We start from the raw sequence: 14,376 nt of genomic DNA, 5'->3' as shown, positions 1-14,376 counted from the left end.
GCTCCCTTCCATGCTAATGTAGGCGAGTTCAACCTTATCTTCCTCAGCCACCTTCTGGATGTCAAAGAGCCGTTCCGCTCTGTTAATCCAACTATGCGGCTCCACCCCTTCAAACGATGACAATTCCACCCTTTTCCCCCAATTATGTGGTATTCCCCCATTGTCGCGTCTTTCGGGGTTATCATTCATAGAGTTGCTACTCCCTTCAGAACCACCCCCCTGATTATTCTGACCTCCACCCATCAACCTCATCATTTGTTGTAGGTCGCGTCGAATCACAGTCGTCTCCTCCTTAATTCCCTCCATCGTAATCTCAAGATTATCTAATCTTTCCTCCGTTTGGCTATTCATCGCTGATTCTTCCCCCTTCTTGATCCGGCAGGTCAGACCAAACGATAGGTTTTTTAATCAAGAACCTATAGAAAACACACTTTACACACGCCGAACACACAACTCAGAACTGTATAACCTCTTTGTATTACCAAACAATCAAGAATACATGATACAATTGGATACAGAGAGCTTAACCTCCCCCTACAGGACAAAAGAGTTCCTGTCAACCAATAGGACTCAAAAACTAACTCTCCCCAAACACCCCAATCCCTTTTATACAGACTTCTAGCCACCTTTCCTAACTGCCTTGGCAGTAAGACTGTGTAATGCTTCTCCTTCTTCTATATACAAGTAGTTTCCTATCACAATTATACACTAATTTATACACTAACAACTCAATTACATCAACTTACACATTTTTTAACTCGTTTCTCATTTTATTTCCATCAGGCTTGTGTTTTGTAGGTTTATGCTCTAATTTTGGATTTATCCAAAATTGTTACCAGTAAAAATGTTTTTTTTGGGTGCAACCTCTTGGCCTAACAATTTGGTTTGACCTGTTAAATGCATTTGATAAGAATGGACTAAGAATTGTAGACTATTTCTACAATTGACATGGGAATGAGCCATCTGGGCGCAGAATTGCCACCCGTTGATATTTATTTATGATTTGCTACACGAAGCAGCTTGGTTTAGTGAACTAAATTGTGACAGCTCACAATAATGACGTGCAAGTCTATCTGGTTTACATTGATCTCATGTACAATGAATTCCGTGTACAATATACAATAATTATGATTATGATTTCACAGCTAACTTCAACTAGTAAAAAAAGATAATGGTACAAAATAAATTACAAGTATTGAACAATTTGATCTCCTAAAGACAATTCCTCTACATTTATAGCTTCGTATATTACGTCTTGTTAGCATTTTCGATTTTTAGTACTGGCTGTTTACACATGCAATCTGGCATGGGAAAAGTATATACAGATCCACCAGCCTTTTTTAACTCGGTTCCCTTTAGATCACTATGACGAAGCATGTCTTTCATTTGCTGCTTGAATTCTTTCCATCTGCCAAATCAGTAAAAACGTTCCAGTAATAAACTTTATAATGAGTACAGAAACTTGTTAGCAAAAATGACACAAAAATGATCTGAATAGCTTTTGCACATTTTTATTGAATTGAATAGGCTATTAAATAGCCGTAAATAACTAACCAAAGACTAACAAAGTGCATTGCAACAGAAAAAATATTCAGCAACAGAAAAATAAAACTTAAACAAATTTTCAAATAACTCTTAAATTTAAGTTTATTCTAACAAAACTCTCCTATTAGCAAGAAGTGATTTTGTGAACATGCCAGCAATTTGCTCTGACCTTCCTAAATGTTCTAACTCCATGCTTCCTTCCTTTATTTTTTTCTAGGATAAAATGAAACTGGACATCAATGTGTTTACTTCTTTCATAATTGACAAGGTTCTTTGCTAGCTTTGTCCACTTGGATCACAATCCTTTCATTCCATGCTTAAGGGGCATGTTTTAAGTCATAAAGTGCCTTCTTCAATCTCAGCACTTTCTTTTCTTCTCCTCATCGCATGTAGCCGAGTGGTTATTTAACATATACCTCCTCTTTTAGAACTCCATTAAGAAGTGTCGACTTCACATCCATATGTTGTATTGTCCATTTGTGTTGGGCTGCTAAGGAGGACAACAGCCATATTGCCTCCATCCTCGTCACAGGGGCAAACACATCGTCATAATCTATTACCTTTTTTTGTTTGTACCCCTTCACACAAGTTGGGCTTTATGTTGTTATACTTCTTCATCCGCGTTGATTTTTTTCTTATAAACCCATTTTACACCAATGGACCGAGCTCCTTTTTGTAGATTGGTTAGCTCCCATGCATTATTCCGTTCTATTGCTCCAATATCTTCATCCATTGCCTTCTTCCACTTGTCATCTTGCACGACCTCTTCAAAGCTCAAATCTTTTACACCTGCAAGGAGACATACAACATGTACTTCGTCAATGGAATTGTATATATCCTGCAGACTTCGGGTTCTGGGTTGTAAAGATTCATTTTCTTCATCAAAGTTCTCATTATTTCTCCCAGCACTGGATTCTGAGCTTCTACCACCAGTTTTCAGGCTCTTGCTTTCATTTTCCAAGCTCTCTCTTCTGTGTTTCGAGCTTCCCATAGACTTCTCCTTCATGTTGTCCCAACTCCATTTGTTCTTATCATCTGAGCATCTCAACTTACAAGGACCTTGTTTGTTATTGGGTTAAACAACTTATACGCTTTCCCTTTTTCATCATACCCAATAAAAACATACTTCTTATTCCTATCTACTCTAATTTTCTTGTTGTGTCTTCTCATTTAACTTATGTGGGCATCTATTCTGCACATAAATAGCACATTGTACTACTTCTACCTAAAACTTCTCTGGCATATTTTTGTTTTTGAGCATGGTCCGAACCATATCAAGAATGGTTCGATTTTTTCTCTCCGCCACACCATTTTGTTATGGCGATACGAATCTGTCAAATATCGCTCTATGGCGTGCTCCTTCCTTGCATCTATTATGCACATAAATAGCACATTGTACTACTTCTACCTAAAACTTCTCTGGCATATTTTTGTTTTAAGCATGGTCCGAACCATATCAAGAATGGTTCGATTTTTTCTCTCCGCCACACCATTTTGTTATAGCGATACGAATCTGTCAAATATCGCTCTATGGCGTGCTCCTTCCTTGCAGTACTTCATGAACTCTAGTGACATGAACTCGCGTCCTTTGTCAAAGTGAACAACTTTTATGTGCTTGTCAGTCTCCGTCTTAACTATCATTCTAAACTTTTTAAATACCTCAAACACCTCGGACTTCTTCCATAAGAAATACACCTTATGTCTTCCGTAAAATTTCATCCACAAATGAGATAAAGTACTTCTTACTACTGAAGAACTCAGGAGTAATCGATCCACATAGGTCGGTATGGATCAATCCGAGTTGTTCCTTCGCTTGGTACTCGGCTATCTTTGGAAAATTTGCATTGGATGTTTTCCAAGTACACATTTCTCACAGAACTTTTCGTCAAACTCTGTCGTGCACCAATTCTTTCTTCGACAGCTTGGCTGAAACGAAAATGCCACACCATAGCTTCATCATTTACATCAAGCTTTAGACACTTCTTTTGTAGTATGTTCAACTACAACTTGTACATTTTGTTCTCTCTCATTTCTACTCGAGAAATCAAGCGACCACTTTATCTTTTAAGTATAGTATTTGGTCCTTCATAAAAACTGAGTTGCCCTTCTCCATCATTTGGCCCATGCTCAGTATATTACTTTTTAGATTGGGTACATAGTACACATCTTTTATCCCTCCAACTCGACCCTTCTTTTTTAGATATTGAATTATTCCTTGCCCTTTCACTACCACCTTGGAGTCATCTCCAAATGGTATGTGTCCAGCCTCAACCTTGGAGAGCTCTTTGAACAAACTCTCATCACTGCACATATGATTACTCGCCCTTTATCCAGATACCAAACCAAATTTTTTGAACAACTCAGACTAAGCTCGAGATCTGATTTCTATTTGAACATAACTTGACTTTTGATCTCCTTGATATCATATAGCTTGGACTCAGCTCAGCATTCGATCTCCAACTCGGTAGCTTAGTGTCCTATCTCCAGCTCAGTAGCTCAGCGTTCGAGCTCCTTGACATCATCAAAATTCCTATTTCTTCATCAACTTCTTCAGTAAGGAAATTTCTCTCGTTCTTTCTCTCAGTCTGACAGTACTTTGCAATGTGATTGGCCTTACCACAGTTATAGCATTTTGCTGATCTACACTCATTTGCAGTGGCCGTGTTTGGCACACTTAAAACACTCAACTCGAGAGTTACTTGATCGGCCTCCTCGGCCTCTCCCTTGTCCACGGCCACACTAGTTATGCAGAGTGGTCTGCTCTTTGCTGTCTTCAAAATCACCTTGGCCTCGTCCTCCTCATCCTCAGCTATCTCAGTCTCTTCCACCAAGACCTCGGTCTTTAGTGTTTTGAGCTCCTCCCTTCAGGTCAAGCTTTGCTTGAAGTGCTTGATCGAGTGCCTCTTACTTCTTCCTTCTCTGCTACTTGTGAACCTCAACCCGGCAAGCTCTTCAACTGAGGGTGTTGACAAGTCCTTGAACTCCTTGATGGCACAGACTATGTTCTCAAAGTCATTTGTTAATGACCTTAGAATCTTTTCCACAACCCGGCTGGTAGGCAACGGTTCTCCATTTCTATCGACTTGATTTGCCATAGTCTCCACCCGAGTTATGTTCTCGGCTACTTGTTCTCTCTCTTCCATTCTCAAGTTTTCAAACTTGTTTCTGAGAGTTTGAAGTCGGACTTGCTTAACTCAGTCATCCCCTTTGTATGCCTTCTCCAGGATCTCCCACACTTCTTTGAAGATGTAGCGTTTTCTATCTTCTCAAAGCTAGACTCATCCACATCTTAATACAATACGTACAAAGCTGATTTGTCCTTTACTCGCGTTTAATTACATCTTGGGATCCAATAAGAGCTTGTAGACTCCAGTTATTACAGTTGGCTTTCTTTGTCAACTATGGCAAGGACACATTGTTTCCAAGACTAACCATCTCACTCTTTCTTCCTCAAACACTCAAGCAAACTTGCTCTCTTTTTTTCACTTAGACACTCAGGCTCTCAAGCTCTTATGCGAATTTGTTAGCAAAAATGACACAAAATAATCTGAATATAGGGTAAGAATCTGATGGGTGGACGGTAGCTGGGTAGAATAATAACATCAACATTTCATACGAGAGAATATATGATAAAGAAAATTTATGTGTCTATTTGAAAACTAATATAAATAGTCAGAAAGCAGATAAATCTAAAAGGCGGAACTCTTGTTCGTCCTACTAACGAAAATTATTGAGCTGATCTTTCATCATTGTTTGCTGAACTTCGTGTCCAATGTAGGGCTTTATTCCCTTATTAGATTTAGCTCAATGTATTTTAGACGAATAATTATTGATATAGGTCTGTATAATATAAAGACATTTAGTACAGTTATTATAAGAAAGAATATTCATTATTTCCTCTTTCATGTGTACATTATATAGAGATTAATGATGCACTTATGCTTTAATTTGACTGATACTTTAGGATAGTTCACGTATACTTACCAATGAAATATTTAATTTATAAAACACTACTACTTTTAGCATAACGTATCACATCTTATTATTTTCAAAATAAGCATACGTATTTGATACACGTATCGTATCTGTGAATCATAATCAAATATATATGTAATTTTCCTCTTATTAGGATAATTACATTCTAGACAAATAAACTTCATCTCCTAATTAACTACTTTATTGCTTGAATAAAAAAGCAATTGCAAAAGCAAATATAATTGTACCTTATATTAGGATTGTCGAACAATAGAGCTAATTTTCTCTTGTCAGGTTTTACTGTCTTCGCATGCCCCCCATACATATAGCGCCTGTGACCCATCAAGAAATGGGGAAAATTCCCACCCTGGGTTGTAACAAATACTTCACTATGAAGGCAAACAGTATAATCAAGAGCAGCCAACCTAGTCGAATGCCCCTACATCATAAACATGCATTACAGAAATTATTTTTTTTCCTTGAATCACCTTTCATTGCAATAAAGAATAAAATGATTTTGTGCTGTCTTAAACAACTATAGATTGCTTAAATACCATAAATTGAGCAAGCTCTTCTGGTGTTGCCAGTGTATTCTTGGTTTGTAATCGTGGAAACATCTGTTTAAGTGGTGCCATGTACTTTTGTTCTTTATAAATTTTTCCTGCTGCAACATATACTGAGGTTGTGTTATCAAAACCCATGCCTCTAAGCATCAATCCCACCTACAGCATCAAACAAAATGAGGCATGAAAACTATAAGCTAAGATCCATTTTCATTTCATATGGTATCACTTGTAGACTATAACTCAGTTTCTTTTTTCTAATTCATACTTTATAGCTTTGATAGGTAATAATACTTTTATTTGGTTTATTTCCTTTTAATGTGATTTGATGGTGTGGCAATGCACAATCATTAAAGTAGGGTGGTAGAGAGGTTGTTTACAGCTTTTTAATTTCCTCCGTGTGATTTGTAACTGCCCAATGCATACATGTGGTGGTTGCTTATTGGAAGGGGTAGATTACCACCAAAATATTGTTTCTCTAACAATCCCATTTCCAATACTCTTATCCTTGAACACTGGGAATCATTCCAACCTCTTAATTCCATTGTCCAATGGTTCTCTATATTCTGGGAATGTACTGTCCCCGGATATTGTCAATTAGTATCAGAGTTTAGGTCCTGGAGCTCATACCATGTCAGATCCGACAAGGAGTCAGCTTAGTATTCAAGCGGTGAAAAAATGCTCTTTTAACAGAGAAGATCTATGAGTCCAATGCAGAAATGCAAGAAAAATTGGAACAAGTAACCACTTGTCACTTGAAGCTCTAACTAATGTTCACTAATCATGAGAACCTCTTTCAGCAAGAGGTTTCGTCAACTACTGACCTAGACATGCCCCAAACGAGAATCTGTGATGAAATTTATCGAGAAACAATTATCTCCTGCACAAAAACAATTATCCAACTACAACTTCAAAGACTGAATTTCCCTATGTTCAATGGTTGGCAAGTTAAAGAATGGCTATACAAGTACAGCAAGGTATTTGGGTTCAAGTCCCCAACCACTGGTATAAACCGCAACGGATCCACACCAAGATCCTGAGTCAACTGTATAAAAGAAATTGGCCTTTAAAGATTAAACTAAAGCATTTAATGCATTTCAAATAAGTTATATTGTGTTGCATCATAGATGAAGTGGAAGAACCAACTATATCAAGGATGACATCAAAACATTATTAACAAAAAAAAAGCTATTTTATTGTGTTGTGTTATGTAAATGTAAGGTTCAATACATTTTTATTTGCATTTAAAAGTTTCTATTTTCTATGTGCATGTTGATTGGATTTATATATGTTAGAATTTGTTTTATTTATGTTAGAATCATTGTTTTTTATTAGTTATAATTATTGTGAATAATGGGGATATCCCTGAATCATAGGGATCTAGTTGTCTAGGAGTTATTATTCTGCTTCCAGAAATAGCTTCCCAGACTTGTATATATGAATTGTATTTTCAACATAATAAATATATAAGATTTTATCCTAAATTATGAGATTATATCAGAGCTCTCAAATTCTGGGAGCCGTCTCTGACCGTGCACACCAAAAATGGAAACGATGAAGATGAAGAACTCCTACCAAGGACAAGAGTCTGTAACTGCATACCTCCAATGGAGTCAACGGGCATCTTCCATCAATACGATTAGCACCAGGCTTTATTATCCTATGCTTTCTTTTGAATTTACCTCGCCAACTCCTTTCACGTGCAATATCCATTTCATGTTTCTCCTCCTCCCCTCCATCGTACTCGCAGCATGAAAATGCAACCATATCCTTTACATATAGATAAAACAATTATAGTAAATAATATAATTACTGCAAAACTAAACAGCCAAAACACACAACACATAAAATTGACAAGAGCCTATTTATAAACAATTTGTAAAATATCACAGCAAAAAGTAAGCAATGGATATTAAATCATAGAGTTTACACATAGTCAACTCCAATCATATGAACCGATACTAAATGCTTAAATGAATTCCTTTATCTAGATATAAGGGAAAATCATAAGAATATTCTAAGTTATCCTCATCTATATTTATTTCACATCATTATTCTGCAGAGGTAAACATCTTTCACCATTTCAAGAGGCTCGGTAAGAAAAATTCGACATCCCCCTATCTGCAATTTAGGAGAGCGATAGAGAACTCTCATGCAGGCTTATTCATTGCTCAGAACAGCGTATCTACAAGAGAGTGATGCAGGCAAGTCTTCTGGTATTTGATGGTGTGCAGAGACCATTATATGCCTCCTGGATCTGATTTTGTTTAATTCATTGAACACACCAGAGGAATTTCAGAGAAGATTCAGAAATTTAAGACTCTATATGAGCTCATTTGAGCAGTTTTCTAAGACAAGACATTGGTGCAGTTTTCATTATGCTTGGTTTGTGCTTAGCATTCCGTGAATGGAAAAATGAATATTCCAGGCACACAGAAGAGCTTGCCCAATTTATAGAAAATTGTCCGACAAAAGGCTTCTGGTGCAACATGTAGTTTGAACATGCGGGACAAGGCTCTCAATATCAATCGATGTAGAACCAAGGGGTAAAACACGGGAAACTCAAAAGTTCACAGCCTGTTTATCAATAATTGGCAAAAGAGACCAGTATCAAGTGATCAATAAGGTTTTAATAAGTCATAATTGGAAAGTAGGTATATAGTAAGCCTTGCTTCAAATATCAAAGCTAAAATATAACAATATATCTACGGGTGAGGTAAAATCCTTAAACTATCTAAAGTGTAATACTGAATCTAGTAAATCAAACAACATAAGTACAGAGACACTAGAAAAACACCTCCTCGAAACGAAGATGCACCGAAACATATTTTCCTCCACTTTGGGAGCTAAGTTTAATCATCCTCTCAACCATGCTTTCTGCAAGTGCTTGTATAGGCTCAGAAAATCTAAGAGCTCCAAAGTTGGCAAAGCACCTAAGGCGTTGGATTTTTGAGGGTACTGCTTGAGCTAATCTGTTGGAGAAAGGTGCAATGCGAACAGCCCTGCGACAAGCATGAGCAAATTCCTCTTAGGAGCCATACACAATACATGGCAAACTGCCTGTATGAAATGAAGAACAGCGATCATAATAATAATAAAAAGTCAGAACAAATTCAACGACTTTTTAAGCAAGTAGATTTAAAAATCAACTACTCAAACTTTCATATAACGTTATTGTACTGTGTATCTACTTTTATGTTTTAAATGTGTGTTTGCATAAGCCTAAGTGATTCCAGATTTCAGAAGAGATTATCACAATGTAATCAGAAAATTGTTTGACAGAAAAATATTCATCAAACCAGAGTGAGACCAAGATGACAAAGAACCAAATTATAGAACAATTCAGGCACATCTATCAAAAGAATCAACATTATGTGCCAATACCTAAGTGTATGGTCCCTTATGTCTTTTTCTTATATATACTGTAAAAATGAGTTGTGTACAGCATGCTAATAAAAAATGCAACAAAAAGTCAGTGAGGTAGTAGTATTACTATATATGGCTACCAAGTCAACAGGGACACTGTACAGTAATTAGCTGTTACTTGTTGGGGACCAAAAATTAGGTATTTATTTTTATTGTTTGGGATTTTATTTACAATAATGAATTTGAAGAGTTCCCAATTTTCCTGTGATGACACATACAATTTAAGAAGTCAATGATTCCAAAATCAAAGTATCAGTGAATAAAGAGATTTGATCAATGAAAACTCAAGCAGCCAAACATGTGATGAAATTATTTTTCAGTAGTGAACAATACATAGGCTTCTATCTTATTTGGCTTCCATTTTACATCTTTATCATGTGAAAAAGTACGTTAATTACTATTGAGAATAACCGAACTTAATGGAAAAGACTACAAAAATTTAAAAACATCAGAAGAATTGGAAGTTGTTAGATATATTAGATTATTAGATATCTTAGATATTTTATCTTTGTCTTTTATCTTCAGTTACTTTATTATTATTCTTCATTTGTATTTTGGACTTAGCCCATATTTACTATACTCAATAGAAGCCAACCAATGGTAAGGAAACAAAAGAAGATTAAAAGGCACACACCCCATTTCCAAAAGCTGAGGAAGGACCTTCTGAAGATAGTGAGCTGAACTGGACCAACCTTTTACCCTAAGATTGACAATATTACTTATGTTATTGTCAAATCGTTCGAGTACATCAACAGGGAGTTCTTTGACCACATGCACATGATTTCCAAGTGATTGTATGAAGAAATTTTCATCAAAAATGTCACCAAAATAGCTGCCATATATCAAGAAGAAGCATAAATTTTCAAAATTATAACACACCAATAACATCACTAAGTAATAGAATTATAAGAAACTAAAATGAGAGAAAATATGAGAACTTTTGCAGGTATATCATATTCTGATCTCATAAACAATGACACCAGTGCATATATACAGAGAAGCTCTAACAGAATTTTTTTAAGCTGGCTACAATTAACGACAATATAACTAACTGAGAAACTAACTTTGCTGAGCTGCCAATTACTAACAACAGCTTTAATAAACAAACTATGCTGAATTGGCAGATAGCCAGTCAGCTTACAACATAAAGAAGAATAACACTTTTACTCTTATAGAATGGGTTATAAAATTACCTTTCCATTAACTTTAATAATACAAGATATATATACATATTATATTATATATAGAGAGAGAGAATAAAAGAAAGTTCAAATAGATTATTATGAAACTAAATGACTCTGTTCACCAGTGTTGCATTTTAGGTGTATCACTCATAAGTTATGTACAAAAATAAGTCCAGTCATTGTATTTGAAAGTAGTTCCTAAAAATGATTTACAAAAGCCACAACTAACCACTGTCCCGTTCTAGAAAAACAGAAGGATACCGTATGTCATACCTAACCTCAAAACCTAAATAATGGTTCAAGATATTCTTTCAGGCCTTCTCTGAGATGTCTGGTATTAGTTGACTAATTCCTTACTATGCATAATACAACCCTTAAATTTAAAGCCCAATCCAAAGCTTTCATCATCTGAACTAAATTTCTGATCGGATATCCTATCTGACTTGTCCTGCTTGCCAGTCATATAAATGGTCGGCACAGAGAACATAATAAATGAAACATTGACCATTTTCCAAATTCAGATACCTAGTATGTAAATAATATAGTTATAAAAAAAGTGTTAGGAATGAGATTTAACAGCCACTAAACATGCATAAATTAAGCAACCACCATAATTATGTCACCAATTTTAAAATTAAGCATAAAAAAGCAATTACCTTGAGTCTCGCCATACACTATTTAAATGAAATATAGGAATAAGAAGAGTTGCATTTAGTAGTCCAGCCACAGCAACAGCGTCACATATCTGCATAAAGATTAGTGTAATAATAAGTCCCAAAACAATAAGGACATATGATGCAAAGTACATAGCAATTTGCAGTATCAATGTCCTTCATCTAAATTCATTAACTGGGTTAGTCTGACAGTATATCACAATTCAGAGCAAAATAAAACCAAGACAAACACTAGGAGAAAAATATACACCAACCTCATAAAGCCCTCTAGATATAACTCATTAGTTACCCATTTACAAAACAAATTATTGTTGAAGAAAATCACCATTAACAGCACTCCAATCCCTCCCACCAACATGATTCAAATTCCCTTGCACCCATTCCCAAGGGACTTATTGCATGTTTAATATACAGAATGGTGATTCCATGTGATGAAAATGGAATGACATGACCACTTCCATTTTCCAGTACAGTTTGCTACATGCAAGCAAAAAAAAAACAAGAAACATTCAGGTTTATTTATTTATTATTTATTTGCACGCAAACTATTTTGCAGAAAAGCAATATTATTATTTGTGAGGATGAGTTTATAACTCTTTTTTACTAAATAATTCTCTAGTATTAAATATAATAGAATGACAGTTATAACTAACTCCTCTTGACGTCTTTTGAACAATTCAGCTTCATATATACAAATTGTTACAAAAGGACTCAGAGTTAATAGTAATAGTCCAACCAAGGCAGTTACAAATAGACTCCAGGAATTCTACTACAGTTAATACTAGAGAATTATTTAGTACAATAGGTAGAGGGAAGAAAGTTGAAGTGTTCGAAGTCATTTTATAAAATTGAACGATTTTTCTCCGTTCTTAGAGTAATGAAGAATCTCAATCCTATCTCTGAATGAGGTAATGCTATTCTATTGCTTCATTTATGGTTCTATATAATGAGACCTAGATTTGAATTAACCTTCCATGATTATTTTTTTCAGCATTTCCTCATTACATGAAATGGAATCACCATTCCCGTGTACTGAACATGATATAAGAATCCCAGATAAATAAACCAGTAAAGTATTAAATCTTTGGTTTCATCAATATACATACCGACAAGCGTTGCTGATTCAATCCGCCATTTGCTTCAATTATAAGGAACCCATTTGACTTTGGCAATTCTAAGTCGAAAAAATGGAAAGAAAAGGGTAAGCAAACTCCTTCAACAAAGAGAACAAGGACACATAATAAAATAAATAATCAAGATTCTATGACTAAATCTGAAGTTGAAAATAAATTGAATGGGAGAGAGCTAAGTGCCAAAGAAACAAAATAGGCTAAAAGAGATAAGAAAAAAATTATGCAACAAACAACTAAACAAACTTTGAAGATTGGACAATTTTTCATCCAGAGTAGAAAATACCTGCTTCAGGAACACTTCTGTTAGCACAGGGCCTCCACTCTCTAAGCTCTCCACTAGTCCAGGCTTTCACCAACTGCATGATTTCCATCTCAGATTCTCAGTCAATTAGTTCCAGTTGCAAAAACATAATAAGAATAGATTAATCATCAATGACAACAAAAACAGCACAGCACAGACCAATCTCTTTTACAGCAATGGTAAGAATCATGGGAATTAGTTGTTTTCAATTTCAAACGTGGAATGACGTAACAGGACAGTACTGCAGGAAGAAGGAAAAGGCGGAAAAAAGATTAAGTACCACATTGCCCGTTCCATTATTAGCATTGGCAGCCTCAGCCTCCATGAAAGGCCATAGCTTTTCGAAGACCTGAGGACTCCTATAAACAGAACCTGGAGGAGCACGCTTGTGTACAAGAACGACACCATTCTTTATACTGACAACATCGAAGCTGAAGGAACCCATATACAACAACATTCCAGAAATGTACAGCAAAGGCGCAAACAGAAGCAAACCCCGCCTTCTGAAAACTGCCGACATAAGAATAAAGACCAACTTCTCCATGGAATTGCTCTCCTTAGATGAATTCCAGCTTCCGTTCTTGCTCCGACCGTGGCGGAATCGCGGCGACGACGGCGGCGAACGCGCTGCTCCGCCCAGGCGGCTGTAACCGTGCATTTGGATTTCAGTAATTGAGATCCGCCAAGGAGATACCAAATTGAGTTTCAAAAGGTTGGATTAGAAGGAGACATTGGATGAATTTAGGTGCGAGAGAATGCAGAGCGCGTGCGTGTGGTCGAAAGGGTAGAGGAAAGGAATGGCGAAAATTGGCCCTTTTTTGGTTTCCTTTACAAAAAAAAAAAGGGGGAAAATAATATTCCGAGAAAAGGAAAAGGGTGAGTTTGTCGGTGAAGAATGAGCGAGAAAGGAGGTAGCGATGATGATAGTGGTGGGGAAGAAAGAGCCTGCTGTTGGTCCTGTGTTTGAAGGAAGGGAGGGAGCACTAAAGATGATCACGTGCAACGTTCGTGCTTGCGTGTCCATTTTAGAAACACACCTCATCATGCATCATGCCATGCATCATGCATCGTGCATCATGCCATGCATCATGCATCGTGCATCATGTAGCACAACAATCGCCTTCACTTATTAAACATTTAGTCAAACTCTGATAAACTTTAATTACTTAAATAATCCAATTCCTTTATTAAAATTAATGGTTTTTTGTTATTTATATATCTATTGTAGAAACAGACAAAAAATAAAACATTGATCACAATGTGTTTTTTTTTAATGTAAAAGTTAAAGTATAAGGAGCATCCATCCCTGTTTCTGCCACTAATATCCTATTGATGATAATACACAAGAAATTTATTTATTACCCACGAATTAAAATTTGTAGGTAACTTCACGCTCCTTTAATATTAACTTTCAGTTTAGCCTCCTTCACTTCAGTTCAAGGAATAGAGCTCATAGAGTAGAGTCTACTGTTTCTGCTTAAAAAGAAGGAAAAAATATAATAATCATCAACATGCATCCATATACAAAATTTATAATATTAACATACAATATTTTAATTTTTAACATACAATTAT

At 35.9% G+C, this 14,376-nt stretch overlaps 1 protein-coding gene across 2 annotated transcripts; it reads right to left on the bottom strand.

Moving 5' to 3' along the window:
- Positions 1 to 1,057: 1,057 nt before the first annotated feature.
- LOC124825401 (O-fucosyltransferase family protein) lies at positions 1,058 to 13,772 on the bottom strand. Of its 2 annotated transcripts, none has more exons than XM_047298003.2 (10): positions 13,082 to 13,772; positions 12,784 to 12,856; positions 12,474 to 12,541; positions 11,350 to 11,438; positions 10,144 to 10,341; positions 8,881 to 9,085; positions 7,686 to 7,853; positions 6,075 to 6,242; positions 5,769 to 5,959; positions 1,058 to 1,408 (listed from the first exon to the last, which is right to left on the bottom strand). In XM_047298003.2, the coding sequence occupies exons 1-10, from the start codon at positions 13,457 to 13,459 to the stop codon at positions 1,249 to 1,251; spliced, it is 1,698 nt and encodes a 565-aa protein (XP_047153959.1). In that variant the 5' UTR covers positions 13,460 to 13,772; the 3' UTR covers positions 1,058 to 1,248. The 2 variants fall into 2 exon arrangements, with proteins under 2 accessions (XP_047153959.1, XP_047153961.1); XM_047298005.2 differs by having other exon boundaries at positions 10,144 to 10,209.
- Between the last annotated feature and the right edge of the window lie 604 nt (positions 13,773 to 14,376).

Source organism: Vigna umbellata, chromosome 3 (assembly GCF_029865625.1).
Source record: "Vigna umbellata cultivar VRB3 chromosome 3, Vumbellata_1.0, whole genome shotgun sequence".
NCBI classification, from domain to species: Eukaryota; Viridiplantae; Streptophyta; class Magnoliopsida; order Fabales; family Fabaceae; genus Vigna; species Vigna umbellata.
The sequence above is the reverse complement of the archived record's forward strand: the minus strand, read 5'-3'. Positions and strand labels throughout refer to the sequence as shown.